Source organism: Oryzias melastigma, linkage group LG18, assembly GCF_002922805.2.
Source record: "Oryzias melastigma strain HK-1 linkage group LG18, ASM292280v2, whole genome shotgun sequence".
Lineage (NCBI taxonomy): Eukaryota > Metazoa > Chordata > Actinopteri > Beloniformes > Adrianichthyidae > Oryzias > Oryzias melastigma.
Genome location: NC_050529.1, coordinates 1,936,049 through 1,952,955, shown reverse-complemented (window position 1 = coordinate 1,952,955; position 16,907 = coordinate 1,936,049). Strand labels below are relative to the sequence as shown.

The following is a 16,907-nucleotide window of genomic DNA, read 5'->3' as shown; positions in this document are numbered from 1 at the left end:
AGCGTGATGTCCATCAGGTTTCTCAGCATTATCTCCAATGTCATTTAAATTTAATGTTATATTGTTTTGTGAAGATTTTTAAAAACTTAAAGCAACTTCATTTGCAACTAAATATGACCTTTTTCTTGTAAAATTACAACCTTTGAAGCATTAATTTATAACATTTTTTTCTCGTAAATCATGTAAAGTGTTTTTCATAATTTTACAACTTTTTCCTCATTGTTTTAAGACTTAAGTCCCTAAGACCTTTTTCTCTGACTTTATTCTCATGTTAATGTTTTTATTTATTTTTTATGGTGGCCCTAATATTTTGTAATAGACCTTTACATTGGTTGAACTATGAAATGTCTCCACATGAATGAATGTCCCCACAGTGTGAGTTTGCGTTGAGCTGTGAGTCCTCACAGGTATATATAAACACACACACACACACACACACAAGTCAAACCAAAAGAGGATTTGAATCAAGGTCAGTCAAACAAAGAGTTTTCATTTCCTTTGTAAATACTTTTTTGTCTACCATTCCAACTTCCTACAGCATGTAACACAACCCAACACCTTAGTAACAGGTTGTACAAAAAGTCATCTCTACTCACATTTCCAACACTTTCCTTCAGGAAATTAGACATGTTGTAAGTAAATAATAATCTGGGTCAACACCATATATTCATCATTAAATTAGATTTAAATATATATTTTTGTTTCTTTGCTTTTTCTAAAGAGAAATTTAAACCAATGGAACCCCCCCCCACCCCTTTCAGGTTTGAGTATTTTGGGGACATCATCATCATTCTTAGCGAAAAAGAAAGTATAACAATAATGAAAAGAATCAGGTTATCTGGATGTGACTCAAAGCTTCTGTTACCTTAGAATAGTTTCATTGTATTCCCATGTACTGTGATACATGTGATAATACTATCTTTTCATGTAAAATAACAGTAAAACAATATTAACAGTATTAACAATATTCTACTGTTTTCCTATTGCAAAGTATCATACTGTAAACTGCAATGTAAAATTAAAGAAAATCTAATAGTAACACCATACTGTACATTGCAATGCAATGTGAGAAAAGCAAAAAGGAAAAAATCATGTGATTTTACAGGAACTTACTGTCGACAACTGAGAATCATGGGAAAATAAAGAAATGCATGATTGTATCTACAAACCAATTGCTTAAGAACATTCTGGAAACGTTTCAGTTCTGTCTCAGCCATTTCACGTCAGTCTGGCAGCGGTAAACTCTATTCAGTTTGGGGTTAGCAGAATGCATTATGGGAATAAAGGTTTAAATTTCTGTTTGTTGCATCATAAGTTAGTGGTTTATGTCCAGCGATGGGATTTAATACTAAATTAAGGTTTGCTAATAAAAAAAATTTTGAATGATTCGTTACTTTAACCCACATGGAGCTCCAGACCAGTTGAAACCAGTCAGGGGCAGCTCAGAAGAACTAATCAATACTTTTCCACTGAAAAACAAAGATATAAATGATTTAATCTCCAATCAGGTCTTAGGGACCATTGGTGGATATATGCTACATGTGTGGATCCCATTTTACCGGGTTTGTCTTTTAATGGTGGAGACCCAGAGTACTCTGCACAAGTCTGATCCAACTTTAATTAAAATGATTAAATTCCTATTGAGTTTTCTGGTCACTGAAAAGCTAGCAGGTGCGTCCTCACACCAGGGATGATATTGCTGTTTCTGTGAAACTGTGTTGGATTTGGGGTCCATTAAAACCTGACAAACATCTTCAGCGTATATGAATGAATGAATATTTTTTATTAAAGTGTCATGCACTCAGGTGCCCAGCCCACATGGGCTCATATGACACTAATGAACAAAAATCAGGTAAGATGGCCATAACAAATAGTCATCAGTGAATACCATCAACATAAATACACACATTATCACAAATCAATCATAAATCAATTACAAATCAATTACAATCTTTCTGAGTACAGTGTGTCTTGTCTTAAATTCCACGCTTTCTCAATAAAGTTAACCACACAAAAGATTTCATTTTTAAATAACCACTGCAAAATTTCTCCTTCACGCGACCAAAACAGATCTGGGTTTTTCTGCTGTATCACGTTATACAAATCGATTCTCACATCATTATACAATGGACAGTAAAACATAAAATGAAACTGCGCCCTTCAGTTTAAGAGTGTAAAACACACCGATAAACTCTAGTATCTGTGTGTACAAGTGTGACTCACACCATGGTAGTTAATATGATAATAATAAACAGGAGGGAGCTGCACAATGTTAAATGAATGAACTGTAATTTTACTGTGTGATTGTACTATAAAGCACTGTAAAAATTACCATTCCCTGTTGTAAAATTTTATTATAGTAGTATCATAAAAAAAAGTGTAGTATTTTTACTGGTAAAACTCCTAATCCTAAATTAACACTGAAAATGTTTGTATACCGCCTAGAAAAGAGGAGAAGCAGCAGAAAATGTACAAATACTAACATTAACCTAAATCAAGTCTCAATAAAAACTTTTAATGCAAATGTTAAAGCTGAAATAGGTTAGAATTACATGATACTGGAACTGGATTTGTCCAGGGGGAAAAATCTAAAACACACATTATGTCCTGGGCCGAACAGGATAAACATTTATTAAACACTCTAAAACTAAGTTTCTAAAACTTAAAAGATATAACTTTTTAGCAGAATTAGCCATTGATAACATAAAATAAAATAAAAAAAAAAAATGTTGGTTTTGGTGAATTATCCATTCGAATGACGGACAGGGGTTTTAAAGAGATCTATTTAGCTGGTGCTGATAGGATTTTAACAAAGTAATCACTTTTTAAAAATACATTTTGTGTCTTTGAGGTGCTGCCATCAGCGTAGGGTCCACCGTCGGTGTGATCAGCTGCATCGCCATCCTCAGCGTGACCGTCTTCCTCCTGATCGGAGCTGCATACTCAGGAAACAAGAAGAAATCAAGTCAGTCTGGAATCCATTGTATCTGGGATGTTTTTGTGTGTTTCAGGTGTATTTTTTGTATGCTTTTCTTGCTCTAACTCCTGTTTGTGTGTCTTTCAGGAGCTTGCGTTAAATGTTGTTGTTGGCTCTTCAACACTTGTACTGATGCAGCAGAAGAAACAGTGGAGGAATAAAATGTGCAGAGAAGAATCAACAGTGCAAATGTGATACATGATGTCCTCATTTTAGTTCAGGAAATGTTTTTTCTCTTCTTGGTATTGTTTTACAATAAAACAGAAATCCACATCTTTTTTTTTTTTTTTTTTTTTTACAAGCTAATTGATTTTTATCTCTTTATTCATGTTTCTTGAATATATTTCACTCTTTGGGCAGAGAAAACTTTAAGTAATAAGAACTTTTTTGTCTTTTTTTGTTTACTTTCTGTTAAAAGAGAATATTTTTAATAAATTATTGAATGAATCTTTATTTCTATTACACTTTACAACACCATCAGGGTACCTAAATACTTTAGAAAGAGAGAAATAAAAGTGAAAACAATAATTAAAACAAAAGTATTACTTTGACAATAAATACATGAAAGGCAGATTATTATGGGGTCGAATGAGGATCAGCTTAAAATGAATGAAAAAGCAGGTCGAAAATTTGAAAATTAGACATTGTAACTGAAAAAAATTTAACATTTGAAAACTGGAAAATTTGAAAAGAAAAACATTCAATTTTTTTTGCAAACTGAAAATTTGTAATGAAAAATGAAATCAAAATGAATAAAATTCTGGAAACTTAAACTAAATCTTGAAAATGTAAAAAATATTAATTGTGAAAACTTGAAATAAAAAAAACAATAAATCTAAAAATGAATGATTGAAAAAAAAATCCATTAGTAAAAGCTGCTGTTTAGAATTTGTATGTTTTCTGAATCTTCCCTTTCAGTCCTCAGTTTTACAATTTCAATCCTGACTTTTGAGTTTTCACTCAGATTTCAGCCTAATTTTACATGGGGGCGGGGCTTTGAGCTCATTGGCTACCCGAACATGCATCCCATGATTCCCTAAGAGGTGCTGGCGATGTGATGATTGGCCACCGGGACATTTTTTTTTCAGTTTTTAAATTTTCCCTTTTTTCAGTTACAATGTCTATTTTTCAAGTTTTCAATCTGTTTTCATTCACTTTAAGCTGATTCTGATTTAACCGTATACATGTGCAGCTTGGCAGCATTACATACATTTTCATTGTGATCAGATCCTTGTTTTCATCCTAATGCTAGACTTACTTTTCTATAAAAGTTTGACTAAAAAAAGGAAAAAGAAAAGTGTAAAAATATTCATGTGTGTCTGAGAAAGGTGTAGAAAACGTGTAGTGAGGAGTCATCTGTCCCCTTAGGGAAACATGTCCTGGTAGCCAATCAACTCAAAGCCCCGCCCCCATGTAAATTTAGGCTCGTTTCAGCAGCGAAAACTCAAAAATCGGAATTAAAACTGAAAAACTGAGCACTGAAAGTGAAGATTCAGAAGAGAAAAAAAAATACAGCAGCTGTATAGATACATTATTTTTTCAACTGGTAATTTTTACATTTATAGTTTTTTTTTCCAAATGTCAGTATTTTTTTTCAAATTTTTAAGTTTTACTTCAAGTTTTCAGTATTTTTTTTTATATTCAATAACTTTTTTTCCAATTTTTTTTTTTCAAATTTTCAAGATTTATTTCAATTTTTCAGTTTTTTTTTTCAACACAATAGAACACTTCAGCAGGAATTCCGCGCCTCACGTCCAGCCTCTGCTTTGTGCTGAAACAATGACCAGCGTCAGATCGGATGTGTTGGGTGTCGGCGTAATTCCGAAACTGAAATTACTTTCACAACTCCAACCGTGATCAACCGATACACAACCTTTTGTTTCCTCACAATCGTTTTTCTGTACAGCCCATGAAACAAGATCACGTCGTCCTCCTTTCTTCATCTCACTTTTCTTCATTTCTCAATCCTCTGTGAGTCATGTTCACCTGAACTTTGTTAGTAAAACAGTGAAATGTGGAAAGAACTAGTACTGCAATAAAATAAAATAAGTACTAAGGAAAGCTGTATGACACCACATACTACTATAATAAAAACTGACTTGAATACTACTTTCACCTCATTTGTGCTGGGCAAGTTTACTAAAGCACCATTCATCCTTTAAAGACAAAGAGGGAGACAATAGAGTCAAATAATTTACCAACTGAAAAATCATCAATAACAGTCTTTTAAAATAAAATGAAAAATGTATTCAAAACAAATCCAAAATACTCTAATGGGGTATTCCTGAGATCAACTACTTTAGTACTTTATGTTACTCCTACTATGAAACTTGCTCTTGTTGGATTCATATTTAAATCTGAGATATATCTACGTATTCCCACATAATGCATTTGAACAGTTGAGTCTACTTCTAAAATAAGAAACAGTTTTAATGTCTTAGATTCTGTATTTAGAAACAAAAGAAAGCTTCATTTTCTGCAGCTCAAGTCTGACACCTAGTGGCTTCAGAAGAAGCTGCTCTTCTGTGCAGAACAATCAGTGAAAGAGAGAATGAAGTTACATTTATCAAGTTTTTTTTTTCATTACTGTATGTATTAGAAACCTGACATTTCAGTGGGATTATCTGTACTGAACTGGACTGAATCCTGATCCCTCTCCAAGCGCAACACAGTAGGTCTTGCTTACTTTATGGTTTAGACAGTTATTTGCAGTAAGTGGATTTCTGAGTTCTCTAATAATGCCATGAGCCGGGATCACATCACATCTGACCCTGGGGTGTCATGGTCCCTGTGGTCCGGGTTCTGGACCTCTCCGAAATTCCCAAAGTCAGGAAGTCTGGTGGCTGACGGGATTACTCGGTGGCAGTTGTACAGGTTGACATGTTTGTTGGAGCCAATAGTTATGTTTGTAACATTGGAGTGTATGGACAGGCTCCGCCCCTTTAGACTAGCATTCACACCTGTGATGATCATAAACTCCCTTCCTACTTCTTTAACCCCTTTTTCTCCCCTTATCCCCTTCTCTAACATCTCATTTTCACTTTTTTTCCCCCGTCCGGTCCAACAAAAAATGCATAAAATTATAATGAATATAAAATAACTTTTGCCTCAAGCGCAAACGGGGTTTATACAAATATACTCCCACATCTATTGGTAACTGTGAAATCTGTCCAGTAAACGAGGCCTTCAGCTCTGGTCTGGACAAGTTAAGAAAAAAAGAAACATCCACCATTAACTTTGACCAATGAAAGATGATCAACAAGCAGATAATTTCCTTTATTAATAAATAATAAAATAATTGTAGACACGGTACATCAAGAAATAAAGCAAACAAGATGTTAACCAACTGATGTTTAGGCCTTTGAATATTGATTGATTCACTTTGATCAGTAGTTTGATGGGACTCGGGAAGAAGCAAATCAATATAATTCTAGAAGGTCTATCAACCAAGTCCTGTCCAGGCCCATCCTGGTAGCTTCTGAGACGGAAATGTAATGTAGAACCCCACCTCGTCCCTATTTCCTGTGCAAAGGTGATGCTTGCCAACTAAAAGGTATTTCTGAGATATGACTTTTGAAATATCAAGCTCAAACAAATGTAATGTGTAAAAGGTGAAAGTCTTTATCATCAAAGAAACAGTTTTACAATCGGTTGATTCTAAGGATCTTGTTGCCACTCCGGCAGCACACTTGATCCTTTGCTCTGAGCAGGAACAGAACCGGTTGAACCAAACTGGTGGGAAGATTCACCCACTGCACACCGATCAGCACCAGACATCTTTCACGGTACGACATCAGATCAGACCTTTCCACCAAAAGCCCCACTAGCATCCCAACAAAAAACACCACCAAGACTCCCAGAATTGTTGTAATGGTGAAGAAAGCTCTTTTTTTAACTTGGCTCTCTAGATCCCTGTCCACCTTCCCGGGCCCTGGACGAATCAGAACACAGAGAACAAAGAGGCTGCAGTAGGAAATGATTAACAAGGAGGTGACCAACAGGCAGATATACGGGATATACGGAATCTGGGGGAGGTATAGAGCCATGACGCCGAGCCAGCCACAGGCGATGAGCCAGACACACCCGATGAGGACGTTTCTGACCCCACATGACCGCCTCAGGCCCAGGTAGGTGACGGGGTGAACCACAGCCAGGTAGCGTTCCATACACGTCAAAACGTGAAGTAAAACCTCTCCAACCAAAGCAAAAGCAGACATGTAGATCCCTGTCAGAAGAACCTTGGAGGAACCGGCGTAGTACGAAGGGAAATAGAACAGAGCTGCGAGGATGTATATGAATTCAAAGGTCGCCGCGTTGTACGCGAAAACGTCTGCGTGGCTGGTGGTCTTGGAGGAGCGCCGCCACCATCGGCTGACAGCAAAGCTGAGGATGAGGATGCAGAAAGGCAGGTTGACGAAGGCCTTGGTGAGGACATATCCGAAGGAGATGAGATGTCCCTGCTGAATGTCGTCACACTGGTGTACGAAGTTAAAATCTGTGGAAGACGCGTTCAAAGACATTCTGGAGTGTAACGAAGCTGCAGATGAAGAGAGAAGATATGTCAGAACACTCCACACATCCAAGAGCTAATACCTATTTTAGTCTTCCTTTGACTCCATAAATCCACTAAAATGTAAGTGGTTTCAAGGTGCTTTCACACCACATTCACGCGAGGGAGGTGGCCAGTTTCAGTGTTGTGTCAATTATCAACCATTATCAACCAATCAGAACATTATGCAATGCTAAAAGAAAAAGCATGCAATTTGCACTAAAAAATCTTAAAAGTTAGCTGTGTTACCACTATGTAATATCCACTATTTTAAAAATAAAAACTAAGATTATTTAATCTTTGGAGTATATGTAGTACTGATTATTAGTAATTATTTTTCACATTAAGTTACTAAATAAAGTTTTAAATATGAGTCGATGAGTTTTCAATTACAACTCAGACAGTAAAATCTCTAAAAAAATGAAACTACATTTTTTGCTACAATGACTTATTCCAGAATAACAGTCAAATTCAGCTGCATTATTGTATAAATATATCAGATAGTAAACCAAGATCAATTTTTGTTCTCATCTGTACCTTTTGATCGTCTTTCTTCCCCTCCAAACGCAGCGACTGCTCTACACTGGAGTCCATGTAAGTACTAGTGTCAAAGGGGCGGAGGATAAGCAAATTAAGGGTGGGAGAAAAAAATACTTGTACTGACTCTGATAAAAAAATACTTTACAGAATGAGATACGATCACTTTTTTCAGAAGTTCTGCTCGAGTAAAGTTCGATGTAGTTAAATCCGTCAGGATAACATAATCTTCGGAGTATTGATTCTCTTCTTATTTGATAAAAACCTTCCAGGATTCATCAAACGATTGACAGCATTCAAATCACCAACAAACAAGGCGGGAAAACTCTGACAACAACTGACAATCATCTGGAGGAGAATATATATATATATACTGTATATATATCATTAATGACATTTTATTTAAATAGCCCAATATCTCTCAAGGTTTTGTTTGACAATACAGAACAAAGTCTTCTGGGTGAATACTTGATTCTGATTGGCTGCGCAGTGTCCATTAAAATGTGATAGTGGACGCCTCATGAAGAAATTCTGGTCCCAAAGCCTGAATGTTCCATTTTACTGCACCACTTATTAAATTGAAAAGCGTTTTTTCACAACAACAAGTAAAAAAAATGTCTCCTTTAAACGTCTCTTTGATGGACATGACAGGATCTCTGTCACATTTTATCATTAAAACCACAATAACTTTGATTTTTTTGTAAATATGTGACTCATCTAACTGTTCTAATTATTTTGACCTATGTACATACTACCCACCTCTATTTCTATGTTTAATTCTGCTGTAATAGTGGATCTTCGTCGCTGTGGGATGAATAAAGGATTATCTTAAATCAATCTGAAATAGTTTGTTTTTCTTCCTCTTTGGCTTCATACAGAGTGAATATGTGTCTATAAATAATGTATTATTGAAATAAATCATTACAAATGTATTTAAACATTAAATAGCAAGAATAAAGTACTAATAATTGATTAAATATATCATTATTTCATAAGTGACCTCGTCATAAGTCCAGTAATGTCCTTCAAGTTGTGCAAATTGATGGACTTTGCAGAAGCTGCAAACAATGGAAAAGAAAACTTTGGTTTCTTTTCTATTTTTATTTGTTTTTTTCTCCTTCCATGTCTATAATTGGTATTCCCTGGCCTCCTTCTTTACGGCGTAATTGCAAATATTTGCTACAGGAAGTCCTGCATGTCAACGGAATCATAATAATTATGTCTCTGCCAAATTCACCCAAACCAACACAATATAAATGTATCATAATTTAGTAAATAAACAATTGTGCATTCAAAGTAATGTTCAACATGAATGTTTTGCTTACAGAAAACAGCATGAAGTCACTGAGTTTCCAGTATGCAAAAGCTTCAGCCTGTTTTCCATCCTCTGACAGGATGATGCCCAGGAGCAAACGCACGCCGTCAATAAAGATTTATCCAAACATCAGCAGGTGGTGAAGAAGATGAAACATAAAATCTCTGCGCTGAGGTGAGGCCAAAACTCAGGTCAGATTTAACTGCTGATTATTCTCAAATACTCAGATTTTAGGGGATTCATAAAGGTTTGTAATACTGACAAAAGTTATGATGGGAAATTTCTCATTCACTGCTGGTTTGTGTTGATTTGTCACCTTTACCAGTTTTACTCTTGGAAATAAAATATATTTTAGATTTGATCTTCTTTGAAGTTCTTTGACGTTTTCTAGGAGTGTTCAGAGGACGAGTATTACGATTTACTAAAGTTGTGAGGATTATGAGCACCAGTTTGGACTTCATGATATTTTCTTGGTTCTTGTCTTGTTTTATAAATTATGCATCAGTCACGTCAGGTTTAGGTTGGAATTATTCACAGATGTCTTGATTTGTTAATGATTCTCAGTCTTTTTAAATCTCTGATTTTTAGTTTACATTATTTTCCTACATTTTGGTCCTAAACCGACAGTTCCAGACGGCTTGTTTCTTAGACTTTCTTACAGCCCAGATTTCTTAATTGGAATGTGGTTACATTCAAGTTTTTCTGTTTTATTTCAAAACTAAATAGTAAATTAATTAGAAAGTTTCAAATCTGAATATTATCAAAACAATTGTGTAGTTTGTAATAAAAAAATGGTGGCAAAAATGTAGCTAATGGACTTCATCCAGCACTTTATTTATATATAAGGATTTCAATAAAATACATTATAGTTTATTGTAAGAACATGAAACGTTTTTTGATAAAGGATTATATTGCTTAAATAGGAAAATTATATTGTAACAACTTGATATTATTTTGTACAAACAAGAAATGTATATTAGAACAAAAAACTTCTGTGTTTTTTTTTATCTCCACTGGTAGCAGTACTTCACAGTTTTTTTATTGGTGTAAAATCATTTTATTTTTTAAAGAATGTGTAGAATTTTTTTAATAATACAAGCATCACTATGCATCAATTAAAATGTGTAATTAATCTTTTTTTTGTAATAACTATAATATTCCTGACTGAAAAGAGTTCCTTTATGAACTTTAAATGTTGAGTACAAACTCATCAAATTAATTTGGATTTTTCTCTTTGCAGACCTAAACATGTCCTCCAACTCCTCCACAAATTCCCTCATAATTTGCTCAGAGTCCAGACCTGCCGTCCTCCTCTTCATCGCCTTCTCTGTCTCCAACATCTTCTTAATTCCACTCTTCATCTACACCCTCTGCTTGGGCGTCCAGAGATGTAGGACACAACGGTCTGGATCTACCAGCTACCTGGACATCTTCACCTACAACGTGGTGGTCCTGGAGCTGCTGAGTCTCGTGGGATGTTGCTGTTTGTGTTGCGGCGCTCTGATGAGCGTTCAGACTCTGGTGTCGGCGGCGTACGCCATTTTCTCCCTCACCTCGCCAGGACAGTCGTATTTTCACGTCCTCACGTGCGTGGAGCGCTACGTGGCCGTGGTGTATCCCGTCGCCTATAGAAGTCTCAGACACAGCGGGACCAGGACCAGGACGGCGGTGGCGGGGGGCATCTGGCTGCCGTGTTTGGTGAATTATGGTCTGGACTGTTTGATCAGCCCGACGGCTGTCGTCATCAAAGAATCCTGTTTTTTCACTCTCTTCGTCATCATCGTAACATTCTGCAGCTTCTCGGTTCTCATGATTCTGATTAACCCAAAACCAGGTGAAAGGGGCGGGGACACCAACCGCACTGACCAATCAAAACGGAGAGCTTTCCACGTCATCACACTGATCATGGGAGTTCTGTGGCTGAGGTTTCTGGGGGTTCTGGTTGGTGCTGTGGCGTCAGGTGAAACTCTCTCTCATGCTCACTGCGTTCTGGCGGCGTCGACGTCCTTCCTGACCACACCTGGCAGTCTGGTGTTACCGCTGCTGTTTCTGAAACGAGCCGGAAAAATGCAGCGCTGCAAATGAAACGTTCACTAAACGTTGCATTCCCTGTGATAATGCTAGTGTGAACGCTTTTGGTTGAACGTAGTCGCTGAAGATGAAAAATGGGGACGTAACTTCAGGGATTTAATGAAAATGCAAAAGCTATTTAACAAAACATTACATTTGCTAAAAGACTGGAGTTTGTTAAAGAACTATGAAAGAGCGCTTAAGTTTAACTAAATTTCGGAACATTTTTTAGTAAAATTGCTTAAAAATGTTCCGCGTTGCTGTCAGTCGTAAATACTGATAAACACCTACAGCGCCCTCTAGAGGTTGTTAGTCGGGAAAACAATGAACATACGAACCAATAATTGATTTCATGAATCACATACGGAGTATAATCCTTGGCCAAACTCTCCAAAAAGACGTGACGCATACTCTAAAAAATACAATATGTATGTAAAAAGCCTAGTCTTCTTGACTTGTGTGCCACAACAGGCTGTAAAATGTCAAAGATGGGCCGGACCAGAACCAGATATGTGACGGTTTTTGGTAATCCGCCTCAAGAGGAAGAAACAACATGGATATGGACAAAAACATGCTAATTTTGACTATAAATTATATATTTTACGAGTTTATTTTAATTAATACATTTAAAAAAAAAACAGTGAAACAGTAAATGTTTAGTCATTATAAAGGCAAACACTTGTTTTACTTTTATTTTTTCATTTTCTGGATATTCTTCTAGATAATTCATGTGACTTTCTATAGTGAATAGATTTAACAGTCATGAACCTAAACTAGAGTCAATTAACTAGATTAGAGTCTGATTTCTACATTGTGCATGCAGTTTGCATTAACCCATGTGAGCGTCTGCAGGTGGTTTGAATGCTGTCGAGCAAAATGACTGATGAAAAGAAACATTTCCTTTCATATGAAAATACTGAAAAAAGACCTATTAATCTTTAATTGTACAGAGTCTTTTAGATCACTTATACAACTTTACATTCAGATGCAGAAGTTTTTCTTTATAACTGTTTTTTGTGTGTGTGGAAATGTTTAATATCCATTGATTTAGTACAACCCCAGCTTCTTTTTTTTAATATATTGCACAATAATTAAACAATTGACCTGAAACAGTCCAAAAATCTCAATTCTGAGTTGCAGATTTTGTCCTTTTTAACAATAGAAATAATAAAATCTGAGAAGTTTGAAGTTATTTAACAAAGATAAAACACGCAGAGACACAATAGTAAAGGTAAACTTAAAATGTTTTAAAAAGAATTAAGAATAACAACCAAACTAATGGGATGTCATGGTTCTGTCATTTTTATATGATTGTAAGCAGATGATGTCGTTGACAAACTGACCAATTTACAGACCTTCTCAGTTATTAAAAGAAGCTTGTTGATAATTGTAAAAACTCTATTATTAAAAGAAACAAAAGTATGTTTGTGTGACTTGCTTGTTGTGTTTACTTTTTGCTGTGTGGTTCATTTTAACACTAGTTCTGGTTAAACGTTTCAGTTCAGATGAATGGAGTCTCTCTCTGACCGTCATTCATCATTGATGCAAAGCAGCTGTAAAATTCTTATTATTGATTATCTTCAGTGAAGAAAAAACACTTTGCACATTTGGAGTTCAGACACAAACGAGTCGGATCGGTTTGATAAACACAAAGGGAGATTTTACTTGGTAAGAGCTTCAGTTCTTGTTACCATTTCTCTGTATTCTATGACTGTGTTGGTGTTTTTGAACAGTGAGATTTAAACTGGTTTTATCTTCTTGTTTTGTTTTTTTCTTCATTTATTAATTTTCTAAAATATTTTTATTTTTAGTTGTTGGAAGATTAATAAACTTGCTTTTAATCCAAAGGGTGGGAGACAAAAGAACTATTATTTAATTAAAACATTAAGTGAGACATGCAGATGTAGTTTAGTGTTGGCAGAGACTGTAAAGAGCTACAAGATATATTTCTAATTCTCACTATAAATATTTTGTGTTTACCCTTCAATTATCAACACAATAAAGATAAAGAAAAATAATCTGATTCACCAACAGGGGCTTGGTAAAGGCAGAACCTTTTGAGAAATGGAAATAAGGAGTTATAGCAAAGGCATAAACAGAAACTATCAGGATCAAACAGTAATAACAAAAGAAAACCATTAAAATAAGGAAACTTGTTAAATTACTAGAAAACTGGTTTAGAATAACAATTCTCTTTTTAAATAAATGTTTTCTTTATATATTTATGTATTAGGGCCAGAAATCAATTAAAAAATATTTAACTAATTAATCATAAACTTGGAAAAAAAATAATCGTGATTAATCGCGATTATTATCTTTTCTTTTTAGTCCCAGTATTTACTCACCACTTACTATTTGTAAATAATCACCGTATGAAATCAAACACATTTAGATCATTTATTTTAAATTAGTGCTTAGTTCGTTAATCAATCGATTAAAGAAATTAATCAGATTATTCACAGTTTTGTGTCGAGATTAATCCTGATAAATCAGGTATAACCAGGTATATTTTATACGACAATATGTGGCTCTTTTTAGTTTTATTTTCGAACGAGAACAACAAAAAACAAACAAAAAAAGCAAAATATCCCACAAACAATCTTTGTAACAAAAACAGGCCAGAGAGAAAATTTTTCCTTAATTTTTACCTTCTAAAATGCAAAAATTTATGAGGTGACCATCGTATAAGGGAGTTTATACCCGACACAGTGTTTTAATTCACGCCTTGGAAGCCTGAACCGCCAAGGCAAAGTGAGTGACTGCTTTTTCACAATGTGTAATAATTCGCTTAAATAAATATTAATATAATTTTTTTCTTTTTTTAATTGTGTGCATTCACAGCCCTAATATATATATAAGTATATATATATTAGGGCTGTCAGATTTGTCGCATTAATCCGACATGTGCATGACGCCGACAATTTTTTTGACGCATTAATCGTGGATTTTTCTCATACGTGCCTTTCCACACCGCGCGGGCGTCCCGCCCTCTCTCACCGGCTGCTCTCACTAGATCACGGGCGGGTCTCCAACCACCGAGCTGCGAGCTAGAACCGGCCGGCGCTAGGACCTGGAGAGCTCCTCCACCCTAACCCGGCTCCGGTTCGCGTCCAGTATCATGTCTGGTGGTACCGTCTCGCATCTGGCGCCGCGTCCCGAGAGCTGCAGACCCCCGACGTTCCGAACAGCAAGCTCACCGGGGGGACGTTTTAAATGTTCTGGAGGTTTAAGCGTGATCCAGCCCCAGCATAGCGGTCTGTCTGCCGGCATATTCATGGCGTGAGCTCCGCTGGACACGTCGCTGCATCGAGCTGCAGCCAGAGAACGCGGCGGCAGTAACAGACTGTCAAACTATCCACAGAGTATCCCGCTTTTCTCAGTCTTTAATGTTTTAAAAAACAAAAGTTAATTGGAAATGATAAATCTCTATTTCATTTATTACTGTAGTTCAGCAGAGGAGGAAAAGATTTGGTCCTGATAAAAAATGAACATGAAAGTGTTATGGAAATGTTATTTTTGATGTTTTTTTTATTTTATTTTACTGAACGTTGATTGAAGTTTTGAATTTAAAATGCCCTTCACTTGCACTTGGGCTTTTGTTAGGCATTTTATGTTACAGCCTTTTATTGTTAAGAAAGTTTATCTCAATACAATGTTACAAAATAAAGTATTTCTGATGAAAACTATTAATTTTACCATTCTTGTTTTCATAAATAATGTAGAACTGCTAAATTCCACAAAAAAGGCCACATATTAATTTGCGATTAATCGCAAGTTAACTATGGACAGTGCGATCATCGCAATTAAAAATTTTAATTGCCTGACAGCTCTAATATATATATATGGGGTAAAGAGCAAATTTGAAAGTGAAACAGATAAGTTATTTTTTAATAAAGTAATACATTTGATGAAAGTATGAGATTACATGTTAAAAAGTTCTTCTGTCATGTTTCCTTCGACACCTTGTTGAATTGGAGTGTTTCACTTGTCAATCACAGTCCTCAAACTGGGCCGCCCTGGTTCTAGCAGAGTCCATGCATTAGTCTTGTTCTGCTCCTGCTGAGAATTTCTCCACGATGAAATCACTTAGGCAGCAGAGACTGTCATCTTGGCCTTAAAGGACAAGTTCAGTTTCATGATGCTGAATAAGAGAACAGGAATCGGTTTGAAGCGGTCTAGTTTGATTTCCTGAATCTGATGGGATTATTTTCTATCCTACAGTCTTTCCAGTAAACATGTCTGTGAACTCGTCGTCTCCCTCCATCACTCCTCTCATCTACCACTGTTCCAGCGTCAAAGCTCGACTCTACATCTTATTACCCATTTCTGTGGTAAAAACCGTCCTGGTCATCCCTCTCTGCACCTTCATCCTCCACCATGGCGTCCTCCAGTGGCGGCGGCAGCGCTCCGTTAGAAAGCAGAGCCACTCTGACGTCTTCACCTACCACCTGTCTGTCATGGAGTTCATGTGGTTCTTTGGCATCATTATCTTCTTTTGTGGAGAGATAAACAACCTCGAGACAGTAGTGCTTCTAGGAATATGTATGAGTACTGTTAATTTCTATGGGGAAATATTTTTCCACATCTTGACTTGTGTAGAGCGTTACTTGGCTGCGGTTCACTCCATCACCTACAGGGGGCTGAGGGCTGACTATGCAGTCAGGATCAGAAACATCAGCATCTTCTGTGTCTGGCTGCTTTGCGGCTTTATAGTAACCATTTACGGGGTTCTCAGGCACAACCAGGCCACCATCGCTTTCTTTTGCGTCCTGCCCTTGTCCATCGTCGTCGTGTCGTTCTGCAGCCTCGCTGTTCTCCGCGTTTTGAATCGTCCGGGACCTGGAGGGAGGAGCGGAGAATCGGAGCGAGTTGACCAATCGAAGCGGAGAGCCTTTCACACCATCCTGTCCATTGTGAGCGTGCTGTGGCTGTGGTTCCTCGGACTGCTGGTGGTGACCGCTCTCCGGCAGTCCGGAGTGTTCAACGAAAGGGTTAGCTGCATGCTAACATCGAGCATAGGCGTTTTTAACCTACCGTCCAGCCTGGTCTTACCTCTGCTGTATCTTCACAGAATCAGAAAGTTTCCTTGTGTTTGTTCCAACTGTTACTGAGTATCCAGTTTAAACACTGGAGCACTGATCTATTAGAATGAGCGTAACTCTTCAACAGAATTGACTTCATTGCAGCTAATTCAGAAGTTTTTCTGACTATACTAAAATTTTTGTGCAATCAACACAAACCGGTTGATTCTGATGCTAAAAAGCAGCTTTGCACAGTATATAGACTAGTAAAGTACGGTTTACAGGATTAACATGCTACTACTGTAGAGTAGTAATGTACACTTCACTATAGCAACGCTTTACTATTGTTAAGTAAATGCAATTTAAGGTAATAAAATTCTACTACTCTAAAGGACTAAAATGTATTTTACTGTAGCAACAACTGAGAAGTAGTAAAGG

General features: G+C 36.4%; 1 protein-coding gene across 1 annotated transcript; it reads left to right on the top strand.

The window, feature by feature from the left end:
• The first annotated feature begins 9,456 nt into the window (after positions 1–9,456).
• On the top strand, positions 9,457–12,870 carry LOC118600074. The gene is made up of 2 exons (XM_036216761.1): positions 9,457–9,552; positions 10,619–12,870. Exon 2 carries the CDS (start codon positions 10,627–10,629, stop codon positions 11,461–11,463), a length of 837 nt encoding a protein of 278 aa, XP_036072654.1. The 5' UTR covers positions 9,457–9,552; positions 10,619–10,626; the 3' UTR covers positions 11,464–12,870.
• Positions 12,871–16,907: the final 4,037 nt, after the last annotated feature.